General features: G+C 50.4%; 2 protein-coding genes across 2 annotated transcripts in view; one reads left to right on the top strand and one right to left on the bottom strand.

Moving 5' to 3' along the window:
* Positions 1 to 27,291, top strand: part of LOC6598986 (ubiquitin-conjugating enzyme E2 D2) — a 174,360-nt gene that overhangs the window by 118,330 nt on the left and 28,739 nt on the right. The gene's annotated exons all lie outside the window — the stretch shown is intronic.
* LOC113566466 (androgen-induced gene 1 protein) lies at positions 16,710 to 17,466 on the bottom strand. The gene has a single exon (XM_026992158.1). It carries the CDS (start codon positions 17,464 to 17,466, stop codon positions 16,747 to 16,749), a length of 720 nt encoding a protein of 239 aa, XP_026847959.1. The 3' UTR covers positions 16,710 to 16,746.

Below are 27,291 nucleotides of genomic sequence, written 5' to 3'. Positions count from 1 at the left end.
CTGTTTTATCTAGAGTCTAGAGAACATCTTCCTAGCCTTTGTTTTGTCTCTGGTTATCTTTTGTTTGTGAAATGTGAAACTCTGGCAAATAATGCCGAGTTTTTAATCGTAGAGAGCGTTGAGAAATTTTTATAGACGATTGAATTAATATTCAAACAGATCTCAGTCATAATTTTCAGTCACCCAAATTGTAACAGTTACAAATTTTCTGTTAAGAATGTGTGAATCTTGTGAAAAGTGCTCCAATGAATCCTGCATAGATTTTTTTGCATCATGGAACATAATCTGGGGTATTATTTTTTTCTTGCCGTGCTTTTTCTCTATAATCGAATTGCATTGTAAGTGATTATTTAATTATTACTGGGTTATTGAGTGTACAAGAGTACGAGAATACCATATACATATATTCTATTATATTTTTTCAGATGCGAAAGCAGGGAACACGATATTCTACCATGTTCTTTTCTATATTTTCGGTCTCTTTGCGGCACTACACACGCTGTCTGGAATATTTATAATTATTGGAGATTGGAAGGCGGGTGTTTCTCCTTCATCCTTTCCAGTGCATATATTTAACACATGTACCCCACAGGATAGTGCACTTTTGTTCAAATGTGGACTAATTCTGAGCAATCCATTTCCAATCATCGCATTCGGGACTGTATTTATACCGAGTAGGCAATACCAAGAGGTCGATATTGATTCCTTGTTTTGATGTTTTTTCTTTTTCGATATCAGTTGTCCACGTAATTGCCTTGATACGACTCTGCAAAGTTGCCGGCTCGCGCTGGAAATGATTTTCTGCCATTCGTCACCTTTTTCCACTTGCTTCAGACCAAAATCCACCGTCTTCAGTGTTCTGGAAGCCCAACAGTAGCGCTACCACGAATATCTGCTCGCTTAAGTATTCAAAATTGTGAATTTATGAAATATATGAATTGTGTACAGCCTCATACTTATCAAAATATGTCCTGTCCGGTCTGGATGGTCGTGTACGCGTTCGCGATAATTGGCATCTGCTCCAGGCTGCTCTCTGGAGGTGGATTAGGTGATCTACAATCCCTTCCAGGGCATTAGGGCGTACATGTGTATGTATGTATGTGGAGACCCCACTCAGGCTCTACTCCCAGCTCTACTCTTTGTTATGGCAAAGGGACCAATTCTTGGCTAAAAAGGCACAATTCTAGCTACCGCCAAGAGCTTTCGTACAATACAAAAGATACACAAGCTGGAGCCTGAAGGTGCACTCGTTTCTCCACACGACAACAGCCGCCACTTGTCCGGATTCTTATTTTGGCGTTGAGGAAGGGGGGCCAGCTTTAGTATTTACATTTTATGGAACGCTAACATACACTCGCACACAGCCCTATGTGCATATGTATGTGTGTAAATACCCACTCGTTGAGGGCTGGTGCACATGCTTCATATGGTGGCATAATTTATGGCCAACAGAACTAATAAAATCGAAGCGCTACGCAAATTATAAACAAACGTCAAAATCGGCAGCATGCCAATCCAAATCCAAATCCCAGTCCCACTCCCAGTCCCAGTGCCGATCTCCGAGCATTCGAGAGACCGACACAAGACCATCGACGACCTGCGTAGGCAGCGCGGATGAGACCTGCGGATGCTTCGACTGTCGCCTACCCCAGGAACCTTCTCCCGAATGCAGATGTGTACTCAATTCAATCAACTATGGTTTTCAATGTATTCCAAACTTTGCTCGAGCCTAATACACCCCTGTCTGTGCACGGGCTAGGCAGAGAGTAAAAATAAAATGTTTTACTGTGTCGGTTGAGGCCCCGGGCCTGATTGCAGCGATATCTTTTGATCTTATTCTGGCTGTGGCCCCTTCGCGCGTGCACTTACTCGTACGGTTGTGCTGCATCTCGCAGATACAGATAGAAGAGTATGGGTCTGGTCTGTCAACTGAGAGCCAATCGGCAGGCGGGAAGCGCATATCGGAAGCTGAAATATGGCTGCCACGAAATCTAGATGCAAAATACTGAATTCAATTCACTTGGCAAGGCGTCCACGATCCGTTCATTGGCTTTTCCCCTCATGGGGGCGATTTTCAAAGTGCCTAACGATCGGCCTTCAGTTTGGATTGGAAGAGGGATCGTTGCCAACGTCGACTTCCAGGTGGGGATGATGATCATTCCGTGAGATGGGGAGAGGGAAGAGGGCATCAGTGATGCAACTCTAATGTGTGTTTTTCTGCACATCGATGTGTCTAATTGCTTGGACTTGACTCAATGACGAAGTCCGAAGCCCATGCCGCACACACAACACAACAGACAGAGATAGACAGAGAGAGAGACACTGGGAAGACCCCACGCGGAGTTAAAGCCAAGTTGATGGATCATTTCCCTGGAAGTTCAGGGCATTTCGGACCTGTCCCACTCTTACTCCCAGTCCCAGTCCCAGTCCCAGTCCCAGTACCGACCAGGCCATTAAAATTTCATGTGTACCGAGAATAGAGCGCAAATAGGCTGTAATTATAGAACAAACACACACACACACACACACACACACACACTCTCTCTCTTGCGCTCTCTCTCTCTCGCTCTGTCACGGCGGGAGTTGGAGACAGAGAGGTGGCATCGGCCGAAATGGTAATTGTGGATACACATGTACATATATGTGTATGTACATCTCAGTGTCTGTGTGCACACATACATATGCGTTGTGTGTGTGTGTGAACGGGCTTATAAGAGTTGGCTGGTAGCGTGTAATGCCGCAATGAAAATCGCCCATTACAACAATTTCATTTCATTTTGCCGCCTTTGCGCTTACGTAAGCCCCACAAAAACAACAGATGGCATGGCGGCAGCCCAGCACCAGCACTGCAGTCGGTCTGCCAAGAGCAGCCCCAAGGTGCACGCTAGAGATGGGCTCAAGGCAGGGCCCATGGGGGGCTCAGCGCCCCAAAGACAGTCTATAAGTCGATAAAATATCGATAGCGATAGCGATTTCGATAGCTGATTTGGTAACAGTTTCATCGATCAACTAGCTTCGATTTAATATCAGATCTGATATTCGACCACCTCTAGTGCACCTCTCGGCAGCGGGCGTAGAAGGGTAGCAAGGGTGGCAAGGGAAACGGCATTTGTGCCACCTTTTTGCCTGCAATTACACGGCCAACAGCCAACAGCCAACGGAGCAACGGCGCAACAACACGAGCAACGGAACAGCAGCGACAAAAGCCAAGCAAAAATCGCGCCAGACAAGCTGACGGCAGCGTGTGATTTTCATGCCCGCTGCCGCTGTATCGCACGGATGCATGGATAGACGGACGGACGGACGGGTGGACGGACGGACGGACGGACGGACGGATGGTGGGGGATTTGGGGCTAATGATAACTAACAGACTCTCTGAGGAAAGCAAAGCTGTGCACGGGGGGATTATTGGGTCCATGAAAGCGATAGAGAATACTGATACTGATATTGGATTGACTGTGGCTTCGTCATTCATTGTGCATTCGGATAGCATTCCCTCGAATGCCGATCTGCCCAGATCGGATCCCAAATTAGCTGTAGAGCATCCCCGGTTCGACTTGTGCTCGGGAGGCAGAGAGCGTACATTAAATGCGATTAGATCGACGCGATCCGCCTCGCTCCGATCCGCACCGTGCAATTGCAAGTCAGATCGGAGCAGTTTTCATGATATCGCCTGATTGAGGATTAGTCATCGACCGGTTTCTCGATTGTCGGTCGCTCGAATACACGTTCAACGCTGCCAGGCAACAGCAGCAGCACGCGAGCAGCGAACGCCGCGAAGGTTCAGCAGATAATTGCCCAGAGAGAGACAGAGAAGCCCAGCAACAACCGACGACAATGGCCAGCACAGGCCAGGCCAGGCCAGGCCGGGCCGGGCCAGGCCAGGCCAGCAAGTACTGTTAGTCACCGAGCGAGTCAGCGATTAAAAGTGGGAGACGGACTGGCTAGCTCCGTTGGCATTAGTGCACATCGCGCGCCCTGGGCGAAATCGATGTCTACAGTGGGCACGGGACAGTGGCCGAGGCGCATGAAAAATCTCTTTATTCAAGGGAAAATACACAACATTGTTCTGAAGAATATCTAGTGATAAAAATGTCTCTCCACCATTGGGGAATATCTAAGGGTACATATACGTAATACGTATGTAGACCGATCGCAGCCACTGTGCGAGCAACAGACGCGCTGGCAACAGTCACGTAGCGTCACGTTCCGTCCTGCCTGGCAACAGTTCCACATTCGCATTCGCCCATAGATACGGATGACCTTAAGCCCCAATCTCCCCCACCCCCCCAGATCCACATGGCAGTACTTTAGTCACTGGGCAAACCAGAGGTTCGGTTCGTGTTCTATGTGCACACCGTCACGCGAACAACTTTGTACCAGGCCCATCCATACACACACATCCACCTCCTCCTCCTCCTCCTCCTCCTCCTCCGGCTCCATCTCAGTTGGATTGCACTCCGATATTTGCACAGCTGCTGGGCCCGTTAGAGTGGGCTACGTTGGGGGTTTTTCCCGGTTCTGGGGGGGCGAGGCGGCGTAGGGCTATTTCATCAGATCTTGGCGAAACGGTGGCACTGATCTAATTTAGTCGGACTGTCGTCTCTGGAAGTTCTCCTTTCGCTCTTCGGGGCTCTTTGGCACCGCCAACGTGCCGCTGCTGACTCACTGTCCCAGTGGCGCAGCGTCGGATCGGCCCGGGGCAGTCGAGCGCGTCTGTTGCCAAGGCCCTCCTCGGTGCTGAAAGTTTCCGAAAGCATTTGTCACACGCGAGCATGTACGCTGCTGTCGTCTTCGCTGAATCGACTGAATCGTCTGAATCGGAAGTGTGATAAGATGCCATCGCTATACATATGTATGTACAGATATTTCGCTTGGCGATAGAAAGACAGAGATCCAGTTTTTGTTTTTTTTGGGACCTATGGGTTAGTCATGGATGCGTTAGACTCACAGAACTGTGGATCATTGCATCATCTATTCGATCGCTCTATACAGATACACTCCGCCACTCCAATTTGGCTGATTCAGCTGGGCTTTCTACGCGGTGAAGGCTTTGAAGACCTGGTCAAGGCGATTATCTACATTGGAGAGCGTATTTCAGGGGAATCTGTTCGAATGGATCTCTAGAGGGTTTAGTGGGAGGTGAGAAACGAGTCCAGTGTGCGATATCTTTCGATTTCATCACGTGGCTCGACTCTCGGTCGGTCTGCTTTTATTGCTCCCGTGTTCGTGTTTTGGGTTCCATGCAGATCCGATAAGGGACTTAATAAACATTTTCAAAGCATCCAAAGCTGGTCGTTAAAAGAAGTTGTTGCTAAACCATCACCACAAATCCATCCACAGCCGCCATTCCACTGAGAAAACAGGGAAACTCACAGAGAGAGAACCTTTCAAAGAGGAACAGATCGGCTATAATATGTAAATTGATCTGGCGTGTACTAGAAGAAGAGACTTTTTCAGAAAGAAGGTGGACAAGGCTTCTCTTGGAGGAGCTTCGACTCGTGTAACCCGTTTTTCGCTACAAAAGTCGCCCAATCGTAACCGTTAACCGAAAGTGGGGGCTGGGACCCGGTTGGCCATCGTTTGTGGGCTTGACTTACTTCTAACCTCCCTCCCTTCCGCCCACCGTTGGAGTTTTACATAAACCTCTCTTTCTCTCTGGCCACAGCACAGTTATTCGTCATTATCTGGCGACAGACATCAGCTGTTGTTGTTACCCAACGACACCGCGACAACGGCAGCACAAAAGACCGGGCTGGGAGCTCGGGCTAGACGATCTTTGGATGGCCTGTTGAAGTTTCTTCCAACATCCGAATTCCCTCGAATTTCAGATCTCTACAGCTTCTGGCAGTTCTCTGAGACTGATCGATCTAGACCCCGATCTTCAGTCGCAGAGCAGCCCACTAACGAGCAGACCAGCACTGAACACCAGGCACCAGTCACCAGTCACCAGTCACCAGGCAATTTCCATCAAAGTAGAAAAGTCTGCCTGGCAACAAACCAACGGCGGACGAGCCCACAAAAAAGAGAGAGAGAAAAGCCAGCGATCAACGTGATTACCAGGCGGATGGATGGCAGTTCGAAATCGGAGTGGGACTACACTAGCCAGCAAGCGAATGGTAAAAGTTGATGAAAGATCCATATAGTGAGAGTAGAACTCGAAGGGAACAGATCTGATAGGTAAATAGATAGATTGAAAGATAGGTAGATGGTTGCAGCTATCGAATGAATGCGATTCGTGTGTCATCAGTCAGTATGTTCCAGATCGTCCAGAGATATGAAGAATATGTACATTTCCATCGATTGGTGTTCGTTCACCCCAACCCCCCAACCACCCCCGCCCACGATAACTATCAGATGTTCCGATATTCGTCGATCGGGACACCTGGACGGGACTGGGGTCCGGGGTGGAGGGGTGGGGCATGTGTTGACAAGCTATTAAATTGCAATTATTACACGCGAACAGCTGTGAAAATATTTGATCAAGCATGGAGCCAGTGGAATTCGGCCAGGAGAACGGAGAACTCTCTCCGTGTGGGGATTGTGTGTACTAAGCGTGTCCAAGATCAACACACATCACGACGGCTGTCAAATCGGTGGAGTGGAGTGGATTGGAGGGCACTGATCCCCACGGCAAGGTCAGTACGAGTTGAATGCCCCAATTGGCCGGAAAGCGCAAGAACAAGAACGAGAAAGGTGTTTGATAAGCATTCTGCAGCAGCAGAAGCACCGGCAGCGTTATCAAAACGCCTTTCTATTGTTTTGCAGCACCATAGAAGGAGCCCCCCAAGCGATTTGGACTATTTTGGGACTAGATAAAGTTTCAACTTGATTGAACTCTTTCTTCACTTATCGGTCGACGAAATGGGAGTGCTGTATCGATGGAAGCACCCGTGTGTGCGTTTCGAAGGCAAAGAGGTATCGGGGAGGAGGATCAGAGTTTAGGGCTTGATTGCACTGCATCTGGCCTGGCATCTGGCCCCCTGTTTTGGCTATTTTAGCAATTTTACGGCCTGCTATTAAAAGAGGGCCGCACCCGAGCCCAAGCCCGAGCCCGAGCCCAGATTTTCAGTTAACGACTACGAGCAGTGGACAAGGTGCGGCGAGGCCTACTCCGAATGTGAATCTGAATCTGAAGCTGCGGCTGGAGCTGCGGCTGGAGCTGGACTGGCGGGCACTCTGGCGGGGTCTGGCCTTAATGGCGGACTGCAGGCAGTCCGTTGCATACGGCGGCTACTGTGCAATGGGCCATTAAAACTAATTGGCATGATTGATTGCCTCTCCGTCCGCCATTGCCTTCGCCTTCGCCTTCGCAGCAGTCTTGGGCTCTGGGCATACGCATGCCTGCTCCATCGGCATCTACATCCACATCCACATCCACGTCCACATCCATCGGAGTCCCTCGCGGCAGCGCTCGTTCCTCCATCATTTAATTTAATTAATGAGCGTGTGTATCAATTGGTTTGCAATTGTTTAATTGCTTGTATCGTGCAGTGTTATAGCTCTGTTCCCGTGCCCGTGCCCGTGCCCGTGCCCGTCCGCGTCCACGTCCGCGTCCGCCTCGACCACATCGAGTTCCCGCCCCCGCTGGGTGTCTGGTGTCTTGCTCGTGCCCCACTGTGCCCCCACCCGACTGCGGCTGCCGTGGCATGCCGTTTTGTGGGGCTTCACCCCGGGCCCAGAGCCTCCCCTCCACTCAACCTTCACACTTGACTCTTGTGTCATGTTACGTCTGTCAACGTTTCCATCTCTCTCTCTCTCTCTCTCTCTCTCTCTCTCTCTCGCCGGCTGCTAATAGAGGCAGGAGGACAGGCCATAAGCCTGACAGCCACAGTACAAGAATTTTTGACTTGTTCTCCTCCCTCTATCTCCCTCTGCCTCTACTATCTGCTATCCGCCATCCGCCATCCGCCATCTGCCATCTGCTTTCCACCCGTTGCACTGTGATCTCGTGTTACCAAGGGGGGGGGGGGCAATAGTAATACTGACACTATTCCAACTATTCCATTCCCTTAGCATTAAAGAGGGAACATCGAGGAATAACGGATGAAACGGTTTATCGCCAGATATTCGCTGTGTACTCACTCACAATAACCATGGATTAAAGTGCTTTGCCGATCGAATGTGTCACTCCCCCAGATAGAAAGATCTTGTACTCCATGGAAGAGACGCAGATAGAAGATACTCGTATACATGGATGTGTTGCACATTGATGAATGCCCCTCTGAATGCCCCAGTTAATCGACGCAGATCTGATGATGATGATGATGATGATGAAACTTTCGCCGCACGAAGCGGTGCCCGCAGAAGAGAAACTCTGTGGCGCTCTGGCGCTGGCTGATTGCCGTGCCATTGTGTGGCATTTCCCCTCCACGGCCACACACAGACACACTCTACGTTCTGCTGGCAAATGGCAAATGGAAGACACTCTGCACAGACAAAGTGCATATGAAACAATGGAGCAAATTATGTATGTTTGGTCTTTTCCGCCGCTCTGAAAACGCGTTCGACTTTTCACCAAAGCCAAAACAGGCCCAGCCCCAGTCCCAGCCCCAGCCCCAGTCCCAGTCCCAGTCCAAGCCCCAGTTCCAGTTCCAGTGCCAGCCCATCCATTGTTGGCATTTTTCATACCGAAATTCATACAGAGCTTCTTTCTGGGTGCGATACGGATACGGTTCCCTGGAACACCTCTCTCTCTCTCTCTGTGGCTCTGGCTCTGGCTCTGACTCTGGCTTCCATTGTCACTCTTTGGTGCGTTTCATGCACCCAACCGTGCGACGATGCCAAACGGAATGAACAAAAAACAAGCAACTTTTGTCCAGGAACGGGCGCCCACAATGCTCAATATCCATGTAATATTTGCAGACCATTCTTCTGGCACGTTGCCATAGCCATATCCCATATCCCATATCCCGTATCCCGTATCCATAAGCATGGTTCCAAGAGTATCTCTAGAAGAGAAAGATATCTCCTTGCAGCAAATGCCTCACATCACTGCTTCGTCCCGAACGGTCGGTTGTATTGTAAATTAATTTGCATTAAAAAGCGTTTTACGAATCTGATGCCCTCCCAAAAGCCAGACAACACGTATGTCCAGACGTCACGTAGGTCGCCCCAGAGAAAGAACTACACAGACACGTAGCCCAAATGGCACAAGCCCGGGTCCGGCCACGGCCACGACCGCGACCACGACCCGACTCTCTTTGCGGGATCTTTGGATGTCGTCACCGACACATGTGTGACGTCGGGCCGGTACGGGCACACGTGCGGAATTGTCGGTGTGCTCAAAGGTCGGCGGGAACGTCACTGGCGCCGTTCCTGGTGGCCTGGCCTGAACGATGGCGATGGCGTCAGAGTCACGTGCCTTTAAGAATCATTAAAAAGTACCTTGACGATTCTCCTCCTAATTACGATGATCATTTTCCACCCAAAATAATCTGCTTTCTATGGGCGTATGCCACAGAACTGCCGGAACTGAATACTGACAAACCCGCAGCGCCAGCGGCACCGCCACCGCCACCCCCACCGCCCCATTGCCATTGCCAAATGCAGGAGGCCACACGCAGAGAGTTCAATGAAACCGCAAGACACAAATTTGCATTGGAGCTGAAATACTAACCGATTCTCAAATTAATTAGCATACGACCAGAGGCGATGATTCCGAAGCAATCAATCAAAAGCCACGCCAATCGCAGATACAGCGCATACATCTGAGCTTCTATATCTTTGGATACTCGTCCATACATACGCATATACATATATGTATGTGTGTGTGCCCATGTACGGGCTTGTGTGTCTGTGGTCAGATCGAAAGGTGAACGAATCTTTGGGGAGGGCGCCAATGCAAATCGCACGGCAACTGAAGCGCATCTTTCGACTCGGTCACAGTCAGACCTGCCTAAGCGAGACGCTTACAGTTGAAGGGTTGTACTGTACATGTATACACGCATATTGGCTGTATATATTGTCGATTTTAGACTCCTTCACAGAACGCTCTCGTCGGCTCGTGGCGACATTATCATGGGAGTTTGATGACCGCTTCGGATACATATTCTCCCCCCAGTTTGATGCCCACGATTGTGTGCTAATGGTGTGCGAGAGTAATTGACATTCATTTCCTTCTTGGCAACGGCGCAAGCACGGAACCGATCGGCATTCACGGCTCAGCGACCGCCGCACGTCAATCGAAACAAAGAAGATCGAGCGTCATAACGATCACGCCCTGCCCTGCCCTGCCCTGCCCCTGGTCTGCCCCGGTCTGCCCCAGTAGCGGTAACCGTAGAGGTGGAATTGTAGATGTTGCCATGCGGCTGCGGACACCTCTTTTCCAGCCCCAGCATCAGCCCCGACGGACTTCGACCTTGTGGCATACGTGACTTTTGCAATGGCTAATACTCGTATTTCCGTTCCCCAAATCAAGTCGATGGGCCAGGAACAGCACACGCAGCCAGATGTATGTATTTATCCGATGTATTTATCTATTCAAAACTACGGGGCAAGCCCCCTGCGCACTCGCAAAGTATCGGACATCGATGACGAACCCAAAATAGAGAGATACATCCATAATAGGGTGATGGCGTTTGATTTGGTTTCGCTTAATATTTCGGGTGTGCATAATGGACTGTGCGAGGCGCATTCTTGTTCCTTAACAAAATCTCGAATGTCCAGCCATGCAGGACAGTCAGCAGAAAACTTCTGGCACCTTTCTCCCAGTGGAAGCTATTTGAAATCTGGTGCAGCTGCGAGGAATCTTCCGATTGAAGATACTTTTCACTGTGCTCCTTTTAGTAGGGCTTTTCTGGGCTTTCCCATGGCGGTTCTTCGGTAAATTCGTATTAAAGTTGTACAATTTCTTTGTGGGAATGTATTGGCCAGTCATTGAAACAATTGGCATGGCCATAGGATTTAAGATGCTATCGGGAGGAGGGTCTCCAAGATTATTGAAGCAATTAGGGACTGGCGTTTCATTCGCGCAATAAAAGCCAGATGGACACTAGTCCCGCAAGGAGTTCTGTTGATAAAATATGCACTCTGATATGCATATACCTATGTACTCGTGGGTGGCATTGGGTGTTCTGCTCTGCCCGTTGGCAATCTGCTTCGTGGAAGCCATTAGATGTTTTGTTTTGAAACGTGTAAATCCCGAAATAGAGAGCAAAGACACGGCGGGGCACTGTTCGTGTCTCAGGATTGGATGTTGGGCTTTTTAAACCTGAAGGTTTAGTTCGTTTTCCCTTGAAATGATTCTGAAAGCAGTTCAATCGCTAAACCTGAAGCTTTGGTACAAGCAGTGCCTTGCGAAGACCTGAAGGTTTTGTGCTTCTGTCCTTGAAATAAGCCTGCAAGCAGTTCAATCGTTAAGCCTGAAGCTTTGGTTCAAGCAGTGCCCTGCGCAGACCTGAAGATTTTGTGCTTCTGTCCTTGAAATAAGCCTTCAAGCAGTTCAATCGTTAAGCCTGAAGCTTTGGTTCAAGCAGTGCCCTGCTAAGACCTGAAGGTTTGGTGCGTTTTCCCTTAGGTGATCCTGCAAGCAGTGCTTGCTGCTGTGGCAGGGAGGGGTGGGCTGTATGTATCGATCCCCTGGCTCTTGTGTGGAATCCAATCGAACTTTTACGCCAAAATAGGCAGAGGCAAAGACACTTTCCCACAGATACAGGCTGGAATGCGGGGGCAGGATGCCAGGATACAAGCTCAACGAATAAAGATGGCATTAAAAATGTAATAAACGTCATAAATTGTTAACAGTTGATTGCATTTGATTATGGCTATGCGGCGGGTACGTACGTATGCATGTATCTAATGGCATTATTCGTATCGACAGCCAATCCAGAATGGGCCTGACAACACCTACTGCGACTCGTACAATAAAAGTGCTGCCCGTGCGGATTTAATGGCCATCTCCGTCTCCCTCCCCAGCCGCAAAACAATTCCGGAACTGTCGAAGTCGTAAAAGCCACTGAAACTGAAACTGAAATCAATGGCAATGGCAATGGAAATGGAAATGGCAGGTCGTGTGAAATACTCTAACAAATGATAGGGACAGTGAAGTGCCCAACTTGTTTTTGGCATTTATGACTATAGTTCGACTCGAATTAGAGGCCTGCATAGTCAGATGATTCATTGGTTCATTCATTGGTGTGTTCATTCATTATTTCCAAAAACCGAATGTCCTAAATGCGGTTGGATGGACTCTTGGGGGTACGAGAGCTCATATTCGTGGCATTAAGACACTGCGACACTCGAATGAGCCAGAAGCTCGACATTATAATGGGCTACGTGTAAGCCTTTGGGTCGACCAGTCCTGGTCAGAGCCGACTCGAATTCCTGCTTCTGCTTCTGCCTCGTATCCAGTGGCCATTACACATGAGGTGTGGCAGTGTGGCGGTGTGTGGAAGGGTAAGTGCTACGAGTATTGGCAAATTACACTCCGACGGGTGTGGGTCTATGGGTCGGTGGGTCGTTCTCTCTCTCTCTCTGTGTGTGTGTGTGGTACGGGTACGGGTATGTGTGTCGGGTTAAAAGGGCTTAATATGCAAAGTTGGTAACTTAATTTAAATTCCCTCGTCGTGCACTTATTACTCTGTGGCAACCGAGTAGTGTTGTTTTAGTGGCGCTGCTGCTGGGGCAAAAACTTGCTTGTTGTCTCGAGCTGGAGCTGTAGCTGGAGCTGGAGTGGGGGTGGTTGTCGGGGTGCTTCGATGTTCTTTGCAGTACATGAAACAATTTTTTGATAATTAAAGTTGAGCATTCTTTGGGGGGATGGGAGTGGGAGTGGAACTAGTGCCGAAATAGGCCCACTGCCATCTACCATACGAGTTTTCTTTCCGGAATGTTGGGCCACAAAACTATGCCAAAACTTTGGGCTGCCAGCCCCTCGGACTTCAGTTGCGAATTGGATAAGACTATAAAAAAGTTATCATTGGAAAGAATACTGCCTCCTAGCACTCCTTCAGCTATCGGCGGAAAGAGGTGACTGACAGGTCAACATGATTTTATTATTTAAATTTCGAATGAATCCGGTGATAGAGAGAGAGAGAGAGACGTAGGCACCTGGTGGCAGAGACAGATGGAGATGCTGATGGTGATGGAGGCGGGGGACATGGTTAGGGAATCGGCAATGCCACATAATTAAAAGTGTCGCATGTTCGGTTCAGCACCCGCCACCACCCGTTCCGTGCCATCGTGCCACAGTGCCACCTTGAACATCTGTGCCTTGGAGCCCCCGAAAAACTTTCGCACATAATTTATATGCTTATGTAAAGTCGTGCGACAATCACAGAAATAGAATTTCTTATAAGCAAATTCCGCGCATTCCGGCTGTGGCTGCAGAGTGGATTCCGGATGCTGTGGCCGTGGCCGGAGACGGCATGGGAGTGGGAGTGGGAGTGGGAGAGGGAGTGGGAGAGAAACCTCAACCAACAAAATGCCAACAATGCGCGTCTGCCACAAGAAATTACTTTCTGCTCAGCGCCAAGGTGTGCCACCGACCAACGGCCCTGTATAAGGGGGGTGGGGGGAGAAGGGGCTGCTACCCCATCTCAAGTAGTAACAAATCCTTGATGTGATTCCATTCCTGCTCCTGCTACTGCTCCTGCTCCTGCTGCCTCCCAGGGGACATACTCGTACGAGTACTTGCTGCTTATGGATTTTCCTGAGCGCGATTTTTACTCATTTCCCCCTGTGCGCGTTTTACAAAGTGGCAAATGGAAATGTCTGCCACATTTTGTGTTCAACACACACCCACACACACACACACACAAACGAATTTAGCGTTAGCATCTTTCCTCATCAAGTGACAGAAGCTCCATCCAGCAACATGACGTTTTTATTTGTCCCTCCGCGGCCCTCCTCCACGCGGGACTTGTTTGAATTTGTAAATATATACGAGAACCGTACGAGAGTATATTCCTGCAACGCACACCCTGCCACACGCCCCAAGCCCCACGCCCCACCAAATGCTGGGCTATGCTCTCGTGATAGAAGGCGGAGTGTATGGGCCTGGGCATGGGCCGTAGAATCCGATTTCGAATTAGAACAGGGAGTGATTGGTTCTGGGGACTATTCCTATATACAGATATATAGTTATCGAGGCATCAGGCAATCAATTGAGGAGTCTGCGGTGACATCTCTGACACTGTGTGTCACGTGTCCATCTCTGATCCGGAAAGAACTGCGGCTCCGCTCCCAGTCTCCCTGTCTCCCTCTCCTGTGACGAATGGCAGATTGCCGCTCCATTTGTTGATTGCCGCAATCGTGATACGCCACTCTGTGCTGTGCCACACGCAGCAACACATGTTGCCGGCAAGTAGCGCCCACGGAAGTCCCCTTTTTTCTCGCGTTTATGCAAAAAAACTCGCGTGAATTTGAGACGTGCTCAACGTGCTTCCAGGAGTGTCTGCCAGGCCAGCCTTCAGCCGGGGTCCCCGCTGCTGCGGTGGCTCCGAGAATCACTTTCAAATCAGCAATTTATGTTTATTAGGAATGGAGCAAGGAGCACGGCGAACGGAGCACGGAGACGGAGTCTGGGGAGCACATCAGTCAGTCCTCGCTATGAGGTGGTGGTGGGTCGCACCCCTTTGGCGGTAATCACTATACCCTTCCGCGAGGGGGTATCCCTACTTTTAACAGACTGTAGCACCCATCACCGCTCCCCCGCCCTCTCTCCGGCGAGCAGTCTGTGGCCTGGATCGGGAAGGGTAGCAACAGCTTCAGTGCCCCAAAGCGGAGAGCCTTCCGTTCCATCTTTTTTTCTCGGGGATGGCAGGGCGTCGAGGGCGTTTCCCGTTTCCCGGTGCCATTGTCTTCTGTCAGCATTGATTAAACTTTCTGTCCGCGGGTGCCGTGCCCCCCCCCCCCCCCTCTTGGCTCGTCCGCGAAACGCGTGAAATTTCGCCATGTTGCACAAATTGATGCATGCCACTGCCGTTCCGTGTCTGCAACAACGACAACGAGGAAATTCGCTTTCTTGTTGTTTTGCGCGTCGGTGGCATGTTCGGGAGGAGTCGTGTGATTCCTTTTGACGTGCGCAATTAGGGGGCGAGATTTCACAAAAGATGCCACCGACCCATCCACATTCACATCCACATCCGTGAATGGAGGGGCAGGGAGGAGCTTCCCTCGTCTGGAGGGAAAGAGGGAGGATACATTGAGGTTTACCGGCAAAGAACTATTAACCCACTTAATTGCAAAAGTTTACCATGAATCAGAATCGATTGGGGATGACGACTGCATCTCTGGAACGCCTTGGAGCTGAGCCATCGATCGCATAAAGGACCTTCGGATCGAGGAGCTTGTGGCCTGCCTTTGATCTAATGTTACACATTGTTTCCAAGGGGTGGCCATCAATGCAGAATACACAGATCCAAGTTTCGATCCAGCAGCGGGGATCGAGGGACAGCTGACACATATCCCGGCACATCCTGCCCCACAAACAGACAGGACTGCTGTCGGTCATTTGCATGCTGTCTGTGCCCGAGTACCTGGGTCGGGCACGGCACAGCAATTGAAGGGTATCCGGATCGCAGGCAGAGCACAGAGCACAGAGCACAGAGCACAGTGGTTATCAGCGGGCATCATTAGCTATGAAAAAATATATAGTACCCCAAGGAGTCCAGTCCAAGGTTGGCCCTGCATGCAGATCCCCATCGAGAATATATGTGTATCTTTATGCAGAGCTATTGTGTATTGTGCACCACTGTGCGGTGCTCTAACAGGACATCCCCTGCCGGCACATGAAACACACGTTTCCGGCATTATCGGCTCGGTTCGGTTTGCCTGGTTCCGGTAAACAATAAACAATCCGAAATGCCAGCCTGAATGGATTTCAGCTGTTCTGCGTTCAATATTGAAATATTTTTAGCACAAGTGGCCGGCCGTCTGCTGTGCCTCTGTCCCAGTCTCTGTCCCAGTCCCAGTCCCAGCACGGCACGTCATGAATTTCCCCTGAAATTGGAACCCCCTCCGACTGGCACTATCATCGGATAGTCCTGGCCCCGTGCTGAAAGGATTGAGTGATTCAGCTGTTTCTGCCGAGTCCGTTTCTGCCGGCAGCTGAAATTGCCATTGCCATTTCCATGTTGCCATTTGGCAGCCGAAAACACGTGACTCGAGCGAATAGGAATAGGAATCGAGGTCTGAATCGAAGTCTGAATCGGAGTCTGAATCGGAGTCTGCATCGGTGTCCCTCTGCCAGCTGGCGGCGCGGCAATGACTTATGAATCTGATACTAAATCGACACCAAACAGAGCACGCACGTTGCCCCGACAGAATCGACATGGAGAAAGGCTTGATTTTGGCTCAAGATGGCACTTTCTCGCACTGAAGGGGGCTCTGATCTCAGATGAAACCCATCTAGAGGCGAGGCATTGTCTGTGTTAAGGGTTCTGTTGGCACAGCCTCGTTACGGAGTCTTTTGTAGTTCTGCTCGGATCGATAATCTGTGGCAACGCCTTCGAAAAACCCCAGCCATTGAGAGTGCGACCAATCGATTCGGGTTAATGCCACGGTTTGTCGACCGCAACTGAATGGAAGGCCAGACTCTGGCGTTGGGCGCACATTTACAAGTCAATTTTGGCTGCCAATGCTCGTCGACCTTCGACCATCCGCCCCAGGGGTAGGGACGACCATGCAGATGTCATCCTTCCACACGCAGAGAGCGGAAATGGCTCTATTCAGCCTTGCCTCCTTCCATTAGTAAAATTCTCACAATATCATTTTCATAATACAGAATGGATTTTGAGTCCGCGACTATTCGCTGCTGCTCCAGCGCCGCCCGCCGCCACAGTTCGCCCGCGGCCAGAGAACGGAGTTCATCCGCTCGCCGAACAGGTAGTAGGCGAAGGCCAGGACCACGATCACCGCGAAGAAGACGAGTCGCACGGGTCCGGCTAGGGCGCCCAGAAAGGGATACGCCCAGACGCCGGTCCTCAGCCAGACGTAGTGAATCCAGGCCAGATAGGCCACCAGGAAGGCGCCCAGGCCGGCCAGGCCCTTGCTGCGAGCCGGATAGCGGTGCTGCGTGACGCAGAGCTCGACGAGGGCGTAGACCACGACGATCGTGTGCATCGTTTGGTTCAGCCAGACGGGGTAGATGAGGTCCAGCAGGCCGGGGTAGATGGACTCCCGATCGATGGCATAGAGCGTCCAGAAGGTCAGGCTCACGGTCAGGGCCAGGGGCACCACAAAGCTGGCCAGCATGTAGTCGCGCAGCAGCTTCAGTCGCCGGACCCGGACGACGTCGTAGGCCAGGGCCAGGCTGTAGTACGTGAACTGCAGCAGGCCGCACAGGAAGGTCATGTACTTCAGCTTGCCCCCAATCGGCGCCTCCAGGCGCATCTCCACCGCCAGCGGGGGCAGCTGCGCGTACACGTAGTCGTAGTAGACGGCGTACCCGAGGTGCGTGGAGGCTGCGAGGTGCAGCAGCAGCCGCGTCTTGTACGCGTTGGCAAAAACGTTGCCTCTCTCCATTGGTACTGCGACTGGCCCGTGCACTGCCTCTACCATGGTCTCTGCCACGGCCACTAATGGCGCTAATACGTACTGCAATTGGTCTGAAAGGCCTATTAGTCACGCCGCCACGATTGGCAAAGACCCACTAGAAACTGGGGCCTGTACACTCGTTAAGACAATCAAAACAGATCCAGGGAACTATGTATATCCCGGCACTAGCACAATCTCCCGTCTATCTCGCGGCTATCCCCGCCCTCGATTGGCGAGGAAAATATTTGCGGTACGTCCTTGGTCACAGCTGATGTGTACTCACATTTCAACGCCAGATGTCGGCGGTACCCGTGTCCGGCGGCAGGGATGGCCGGGGATGGCCACGGAGGAGGGTGGGGGAAAGGTCAACCAACCGCAGGGCAATTAAAGCGAGTGCGTACTGTAAATATTTGTCTGTTTCCTGGCTGAGGCTGGCGGCGCAGCCTCCTTTGTCTCTCGCCGGCAATTAGCCAGGGTTCGCACCGCACCGCACCGCCACGGCATATGGCCAAGAAAAGCCGAAACTCCAATTTGTAGTCGCGCTGAAGGGCGTAGCGAAGGCTCTCTATCGATTCGAAGCATTGAAGACTCAAGTGCTCTGCCATGCCCCGGGGCTCCCACGACCCCTCACTTGAGGGACTTTCTGTAGTGGGCCCCAGTAGGTCTCCAATATCTGTGCTGGACAGGCGGAAAAACAGCAAGAACTCCGGTGGACCAAGTGGACAAGGAAAGGTGACAGAAACAGGCTGCAAAAACAAGAGCAAAACGAGTGTTCGAGTACTTCGACCAGCAGACACCCAATACTCGGGCTCCTGCCTCTCCTAGTCCTCTACTTTTTTAAGACCGTGCAACGCCCTTGTGCGTCACATTTGATTGAAAGTGCCAGTGCCGTAGGCTCGTCTCGAAAGGACATTGAAGTGTGCTTCTCCGCAGATGTGTATCTGTTACCCGAGTGGCTGGACAGTCCAGGGATTGCAATCAACCGATTGTTGCTTTGATATGTTTTACATGCGAGTGGGTGGGGCTTTGCCCGGAAATCCAGAGGCACCCACTTTCCTTGGTCCTCTCAACCCCTCACCGATCGCTGGTCATGGAGTCATCGATCAATATGGAATGGGGGCGGACACGATTCAATTGAATGGTAGACCCAGACTCTATGGTCTCCCAGAACCTTGCAACCGATGCAACGCAACGCGGCAGTAGCAGCAAATCAATCAGGCTGCATTACCCACTAAAGGGGTTAACGACTTTGCGACCGAAGCTCCACAATTGACTGCCGATGGCGGTGGCGGTGGCGGTGGCGGTGGCGGTGGCGGTGGCGGTGGCCCCCATGTGTCGTGTAGTTTACCAAAAGGTCTTATCACAGCTGATATTTGGGCAAATACGAGTAAAAGGGATGACTCTTATCGACTGCTGTGTGTGTGTGTGTGCGTGTGTGTCTCCCCTGGTGCACGTGTGCTCAGCGGATCCCAGCAACCCATCGGCTATCGAAAAGCTATGGCATCATTAACACAGATGGGCACACTGATAAGTCCACCTCCGTCGTCGACGTCGTCGTCGTCCAGCTGTCAGCTGTGGTGCTGGTACCACGGAAAGGGACACCGACACCCCCACCCACTCTCTCTCCATCGATGGAAGGAAGAAAGGGAGGGCGTTGGCGATGGCGTTGGCGTTGGAGGGCATCGGATATTGATGGCATATGTATTTGCTCAGGGGTCAGGCTTGTGCTTGTGCTTGTGGCTTAGTGGTTCGGTCTATCATCATCATCGGGGCGCCACACAGAGGTCCGTCCGGCCCTTCCCTGCCGCACGTGTGCTAATTTTGGGGTTTAGCTTATAAATGTTCTGATTTCTGAGCGCCAGGAGGGGTCTGGGAATCCTAGTATCCCCGGCAGATTTCCAAGATCCGACCGAGCCGAATGCTGGAGGCTCTTTAGCATTTGCTCGCCATATGGACACACACACACACACACAGTGCCCCCCATACTGGTTGGTGTGTGTGTGTGTGTGTGTATGGGCTTATTTATTTGATTTGTCGCGCGTCGCTTTGCCTTCACAGTTAATTTACGAGTTTTAATTTATTAAATCAACAGCAGAAACAGCAATCAGCCATCCGCGTCAGTGGCTGGCTGGCTGGCTGGCTGACTGGCCGGCTTGGCCGGCCACTGCTTGTCGCTGTTTGCCAGCTTGATAATCTTATTGTGGCCCGGCCTCCCCCCCCCTTCATGACCCCCCCCTGCATGGCAAGGGTAGAGGGCCTCCGGCGACAACATCAGCAGCGGCTGAAAGTCAATTGATGATACAATTGATGGAGCGACAAGACGACATCCAGAAATAGAACACGTTAATTACGGGGCCCCGATAAGAGTTACTGGACGGCCAAAGCCCACAGCCGAGAGCCGAGAGCCGAGAAGAGAGTCGTCAAAGTTGAGAAAGGCACTGGGAACCATACGCTAAGGGGTTTCCAGCCTCAGCCTCTAGCTTGGATCTGTTCCATAATCAACTCCAAATAGATGGGAAATATTTCTACGAAATGCCAGACGCCGATTCCCTTTGGCACTCCCGACGCCAAAGGTGAGTACTCCGGTCGTACATGCAGCACAAACAAACCATCCACTATCCCCTATACACTATCCATCCGTGCATTGGCCCGGACTGTATAATCCGTGTAAATATGTACCCTGCAATTAGTACAAATGTCGAATGCAAATATTGGGTGTGCGCGCGCAGCTTATCAGCCACCAGACACCATCCACTAGCCGCAGAGGCACAATACAAGCACTCCATGCCACCATGCCACCATGGGTGGAGTCTCTTGTATTTGGTGTGACCGAGAGTGGGTTGTGGGGATTGAGCTGTTCCCAAACGTTTCGGGGTAACTTCTCGTACGACATAGCGTCTGGCGGTCCCCCTTTGAAAGCGGCCTGGGCCATAGGTTGAGGTTCAGGTTGGGCCTTTCATAAAGTCCGACAACGACAATGGAGCATTCATCCAGCCAATTTTGCTTATCAATCGCAGCTGCAAGATGTTTGTTGTTGTTCCTAAGAACTATGCACACACTCGACCATTTATTGCTCTGTATGTAAATTGGGGAAACACTCTTTCGAAATGGTTTCAATTTGAGAAATATTTTGTCGAATCGGTAGACAATTATTTGTAGTTCTTGAAGTACTTCACACGATCGTAGATCAGAGTCATCCATTATTCGGCTAAGCCGTCTATTTGTCTAATTCTTGACAAAGGAATATATGTACATATATCTACTGCTAATTTCCTTCCTCTTCTTAAGTAACATCTCTTGGGAATATTGGTTTATCATCTGTGTATCTTTCCAGCTTGTATGCGACCGGTTCGAGCGTCGCGCGTCATGCGTCAGCGCCCCTCGGTCGGCTGCGACTTGGCCTGGCTTCGGCTTGGTCTGGTATTTGTGGCCTACTGTTAAGTAGTGGCTCCCTGCCTTGGTGCTCTCTTTGCTTCAAATCTCACCCAAAGGGAAGGAAGAGCTTCGCCAAAGTGTGGATTCCATGAGGTGTAGCCCCCATCTGGCATGGCATTTGCGTTGATTTATTTTGGGGCGGCTGTGATCCGAGTTGCTTCTGCTTTGCGGCGGACTTGCTTCGATTTCGTATTGAATTTCAGGCCAGAGCACGGACTGAGTCCCAAACAAAATCTCGACCTCATTCAAAAAAGAGAGGGAAGCGCGGCGCACTCTCTCTTGAGCACCCTCGGGGTAAGAGAGTTCTCGGGGTTCTGAGTGGTTTCTACTTGAGCCCCGGCCCTGTGCCACTCAAGAGAGCGGCTCAAGTGTTCCACTTCTATTGTTTGAGTTTTTTTTTTGGCTCGGCTCGGCTTTGCTTTGATTTGAGTCAAGTAAATGATTGTTTGGTTCTTTCGAGTCATTTATCAGGGCTGTGCGATAGTCCTGTCTGTTCTTGTTATTTCCTGAGTAGAACTGATTGAGGCATTCCAATTTGACTAACATTCCCGGACTTATCCGATCGAATTAACGATTCGCCATCTTTTTGGGGGGGAATTCTTTTGAATTTTTGAATGGAAAGACCCCACAAAAGAGCCACATCTATGGCTCTAACCAGAGTCAGCAGCCGGCAGCCGGCAGCCGGCAGCCGTGTTTCACCACCTCTGAGGTTGGCACAGCAACACGAGACGCCCAAAGCCAAAGCCAAAGCCAAAGAGTTCTGACAGTAAACTTTGTCCGCCTCCGTCTCCGTCTCCTTTCCCTTCTCCTTCTCCTTCTCCTTGAGGTTGGGTGTCCTCCATCCGTCCGCCCAAACGGCTACACCCCTTTTTATGCCGCACTTTAGCTAAGAATTTTCTCTAATGACTTAAACGCGGTAACCACTAAAACATTTACAGCGCGCACACAGCCCCTCTGGCGGGGTTTAGGTAAAAGCCGTGTCGTTCTCGCATTGCCTGCCTCGCATTTCGGGTGGAGCATGGAGCATGGAGTGTGCACTGTATGGAGTATGGAGTGTGGAGTGTGGAGTGTGGAGTGGCGCTTTTCTGCGCAAATTTCCCTCGAAACCGCAAGTAGAAAACTCATTAGGCGAAAAGCATTTGGCGGCAAAGAAGCCTCCGAAACGGCAACGGAGGCGTGACTGCCACAGCATCGGCATCAGCATCAGCATCAGCTACAGGCACTAGGTCTAAGCTCTAAGCTCTATCCGGTCCCTCGCCCCAGCCCAGTCCGGGTGGATGGATGGTAACTCCAAGGGGTTCTTGGTAATACTCTAGCCATTCGGTAAGATTTTCCCCTGTTTTTGCAGTCAATGGTTTTTGGTCCTACTGTATCTGTGGCTGTATCTGCATGTGAAATGAACCAGAGGGTCAACTATTTGGAAGTCTTATCGAAATCAAGGCATCAATCCCATCGGCCTCATTGTCGGGCGCCAGCATTATAGGCCCGAGTTTTTTTTTTCGGCCCATGTCCTGCCATGTCCCATGTTCGGCTAAGCCTGTCAACCAGCTTTCAATCCCTCTCCCCGTCCCTGTCCCCGTCCCTCTGCCTGTGTCCTTTACTGTATTCCGATGTGGCTCTGTGTCTCTCTGTGTGCTTTGCAAATTTGTATCTTTTGGGTTTGAGAGTGCTCCTCCCTGTTAATATTTGGATTGCGTGCATTTGTGTTTGTTTTTCGGTTGTGTGTGACTGGAAGGTGGGGCCGGGGGGGATCCGGGCAGAGGAGACGCGTGCGTTGCCAAATAAATCCGCTATAAGCCCCTTTGCAAAATACAAAAATGGGGTTTCTACCAATATTTCACAAAAAAGTTGTGCTTATCCCTTTTTTTGCATTCGCATTCGCATTCGAATTCGTATTTTTAAATTCCGGACTGTGAAATTTGAAATTCGATTTCTCTCCTGGCTTATACACACGCACACACACACACACACACACACATGCATACATACATACATATGCAAAAGTGTACATGGATATACCTTTTTATCATTCCATCTCCGTTCCGTTCGTGTGCTCCACGTGGGGCCACGTGCCGTATGCTTATTTTTTGTCCTTTATATTCGCGCGACTGCGACTGCTACTGAATATTTCCCTGTCCCTGGCCCCCGTCCCTGTCCCCGTCCCCTGTCCCCTGCCCCCTGTCCCGTGTCCGGTGTGGTCGGGGATTGCGTGTGAAAACTCGCAAGTGCGTAGGGGCCGCTGAAAAGTCATCGAATGGCCTCCGGACAGGGCCTCCTGTCTCTGTCTCTGTCTCTGTCGTTTTAAAAATTCAAATTGCCGTAATTGCAGCTTGCAACAACAGGCGATGTTGCAGCATGGCAGTTTAATAAGCATTCAGCGGCTCGTTAATTGCCGGGAATATGGACACGCGTCCTGTCTCCTGTCTCCTGGCTCCTGGCTCCAACGAGAGACATTCGAGACTTTCGCAGTGCTTGGGCGCTGCCCAAGGAGCCTTTGCTGAGCACAACTCAAGGACCCGCAGGATGCAGCTCCCCAAAGGTCAGCCCAAGGACAAGCACCAGTGAAATGCACAAAAATCTCGCCCCTTCACCAAAATCGATACTGGATGCTGGTGGGAGGAAAGTGAGGTGGCAGCGGTGGCAGCGGGGGCAGCGGGGGCAGCAGCAGCGGGGGCAGCAGCAGCGGGGGCATGGGTATGGGCATGGGTATTTGCATTAAATTATGCGACGAGCTGCGGAAATGTTTGCCATCAAATGGGGGAAAAAGATGGAGATGCAGGAACGGGGAGGCGGAAGGTGGAGGCGGAGGTGGAGGCATCGCTAAGTGCGGCGGAAACAATTTCCCTCTTCAGAGCAAGAAAAACCATAAAAGGAAATAAGGGGAAAGCGACGACGGCGACGGCGACGCAGTCCTGTTAAAGCCAAGCGTTGAAAAAACTCAAATTGTAACAGAAATCCCTCAAACATCTGCGAGTCCTGTCCTCAGAGGACGACGCCAACCGCCCACCGCCCACCGCCCCCCGTTACTCGACTCGACTTTACTTGACGTGTAGCTTGCCCCTTCCTTCCACCCCACATGTATGTGGTACGTGTACAGTGAGGCACCCCAGTGCGCACTCAGCTGCAGGACCATCTAAAGATGTACAGATATCCGGCTATCGTTGGTGTCCTTCAGATCTTTCAGAGAGCACAATTCGGCAGCTGTCCACTGATGGAGTCTCCACTGTATCCCTGCCTGAAAAAGTGTATGTATTCGCATTCGTATTCGTGCACATAGGTAAGCATTTGTAATTGTTTCCTCTCCGGCTTTATGAGTTCTCTGTTTTTCATGTATCGCACAAAGTCTCGTTCTCGTCCTCGTCCCCGTCCCGCAGCCCCCACAATCCCGACAGAACCAACCCCTTCACGGAGGAGGGGCATCTACAGCATCTACGAGTACTTGTGCCACCTGCGGCCCTGCCAGGCAGCCGCTGCTGCATTTTAATCGTCGTCATTAGGGCGGCAGGCGCAGACGTCTCCTTTGATACCCTCCCAGGGAGTACAGAGAGTACTACGGGAGCATCCAACGATCTGAAGCAAACCTCGCTTGCATCCACCAAAAACAGGACTCTGGCGTACTCTCTCCAGAATCGAAGTGAAAAGAACCACAAAGGTATCCCCTCGGCCTTCGGGGGCCGGCAGACTTTCTTCCAACTTCGGGGGGCTTTTGGGTTTGGCCAACACGTTCCGGCCGAAACAGAACTAAAAGGCACAACAAGAAGACTCCTGCTGCTCCTGCGAGTTGCACTCTAATGACAGCTACGAGCTGGGGATTAATGAAAGTCTAGCAAAGTTATGAAAGTGCCTTGGGCACACTCTTTCGAGTGTGCTTATCGCACTTCCGGAGCCCACCAGTGATGTCCTTCGCCTGGCCATGGTCGAATGGAATCGATCCTCTGAAGGGCTGTCTGGGCTCGCTCGAATCAGTGATCAAATTTTCATGTCCGCAGTGGAATATGCAGGGGCCTGTGGACACCATTGGGCGCACCGATGGGGCATCATTAGACGCAGACGGGAGACCGATGGAAGGTCTGACGCATGCCTTTCAATTGCTTGGACTGTACAATGGTGTGGTATGGAATGGAAGGCCACAAGGAACAGGAACACAAACAGAAACGACTCGCAGGACCTTGTCCTTGCCCAGTCGGCGGCTCTGGCTCTGGCCGGGGCCGGGGCCTGTGGTCGCAGTGGGGGCCACCGCTTCTAAAATATTTATGAAATGTGTTGTAAGTAGCAAATTGTGTTGTCGGCTTTGCTGCCTTGCCCTCCTTTCAATGGTCCGCAGAGTCATTCAACCGAGCCGCACAGCTTTCTCCGCCGCTTCTCCGGAAATTGGACATCGGACATCGGACTCCGGACTCCGGACTGGACTGTCCGCCCGTTGGTCTCTTTATTTATTTATTTATTTATGCCTGTGCGTCGGTCCGGTCGGTCCCTCTTTTGGCGCACTTTGTACACCATTTCCAAAGGCACAAAACTTATTTTAATTTTAATAGAAATTAATGAGGTAATCTTCCTTAGACTCGGCGTTGCCTTTGCCTCTGCCTCTGCCGCTGCCTTTGGCAAATGGATTATAATTTGGGGTCCGCAGGGGCCTGCAGGGAGTACAACTTTTTTTGGGAAAATCTGCCACATTGCCTCGATGCACGGATTTATAATTGTGCGGACGCTCGATTTTCCTTTTTAATTGTGGGAGAGGTTTGCCCGGAGCCACAGAAAGTCCTTTGCCACCGACAGATACAGATACATCATCTGCTACACATAGCACCTGTCCTCTCCGATGTGTGTAGAGGAGGAGGAGGAGCACACAGTCCCTTAGTCTGGGAGCCACCACTCGCACTCCTTGGGAGATTCCCTTAGAACTTGTGCGCAGCCTGGTTGCTGTGACTCTCTAATTACGAGTATTTTGTCCATACTTTCATAATTGAGTGGCCGCAGTGGAGTACGGCTTTTGAGCCAGCCCCCAACCGAACCGCCAGCGCCACCACCAGAGCCCACTGGGAATGGGCTCTGGTAGGCCTCAAACTCTGAGACTGAGCCGATTAGAGGTAGGTGTTAGTTCACCCACGCCCACACCCACACCCACACCCACACCCGCATTTACATTTACATTTGAACGTACTTGCACCAGTAGCAATTAGCAATACATACCTTAGTAAAATGGCTATATGTGCAAAACTTATTTTCAATTTTTCTTAAAAAGTAATAGATGCTTGTTGGGTTTGACTATGCAGTTCTTATCTCTTATTGTTGTGCTCAGTTATGACAAATTTTCGTCTTCTTTGAACTCCATTTGTGGTACCATTAGCTTAGATAAGAGATCAAGCTCGCGCTCTACGTAGAAAATAGATATATGTGCAATCATGTCTATTCATGTTTTGAGAGTCGCAGTGTTAGCATCTTTTCAGTAAAAGTGACAAGCTGATTGATTCTTTACGTAAGCACTCATTATTGCTTCAAAGCAATACAAATTAAAAAAAAAAAATTCCATTTTAGTTAAAAATGCCACATGGTAAATCATTTTCTGAGGAAGAACAGGGAAGGATCAAGAGAATGAAATTAGCCGGCATAAAAACTGGTCGAATAGCTTCGCTAATGTATCGACATCAAAATACTATTTCAAAAATGTTCATAGATCCAGACGGTTACCGCATAAATCGTCGACTTGGCCCAGTATCAACCATAATAGAATTGACAAAACGGCACTTGGGGCAGTTTGCAACTGAAGACCTAATGAGCTGCAACAAAATCAAGGCAGAACTCGGGTTAACAATCCCCAGGCAACGTGTGAGCCAAATTTTGAACGAAAATTTTAACCTGACATATCAAAAGAAAGTGGGCAAACTCCTCTAAACTAAACGTCATAATGATGCGCGCATGTCATTTTTGAAAAACAAAAGTTCTGGGACCCCGAATTAGAAAATTTCATTTTTAGTGATGGAAAAAAAATGAGTTTACACGGTTCAGATGTCCATCATAAATATTGGAGAGACCCGCGTCATCCACGGGCAACTTGCTACAAGCCAAACCATGGTGATGGATCGCTAATGATATGGGCTGCCTTTAGTGCTAAAGGGAGGTCTCCAATATGTTTAATATCCGGCCGGATGAATGCTCAAGCATAGATAGAATTGATAGATAGTGAACCTTTTTCATTTGCTGAGCATTTCCATGGTGATCAATAGACATTTCAGCAGGATAATGCGCCAATTCATGTTTCCCGGGCCTCAATGGACTATTTTGAGACCCACAATAAACCGTTGATTAAGTGGGCTTCAATGAGTCCGGACTTAAATCCAATTGAGGATCTGTGGGGAATCCTTGCAGCAAAAGTCTATG

The sequence above is a fragment of the Drosophila persimilis genome, unplaced genomic scaffold, assembly GCF_003286085.1.
Source record: "Drosophila persimilis strain 14011-0111.01,24,50 unplaced genomic scaffold, DperRS2 tig00000700-arrow-arrow-pilon, whole genome shotgun sequence".
NCBI classification, from domain to species: domain Eukaryota; kingdom Metazoa; phylum Arthropoda; class Insecta; order Diptera; family Drosophilidae; genus Drosophila; species Drosophila persimilis.
The sequence above is the reverse complement of the archived record's forward strand: the minus strand, read 5'-3'. Positions and strand labels throughout refer to the sequence as shown.

Coding starts and splice junctions, on each gene's coding strand:
- LOC113566466 (XM_026992158.1), bottom strand. CDS start 17,466: ATGGAGAGAGGCAACGTTTTTGCCAACGCGTACAAGACGCGGCTGCTG.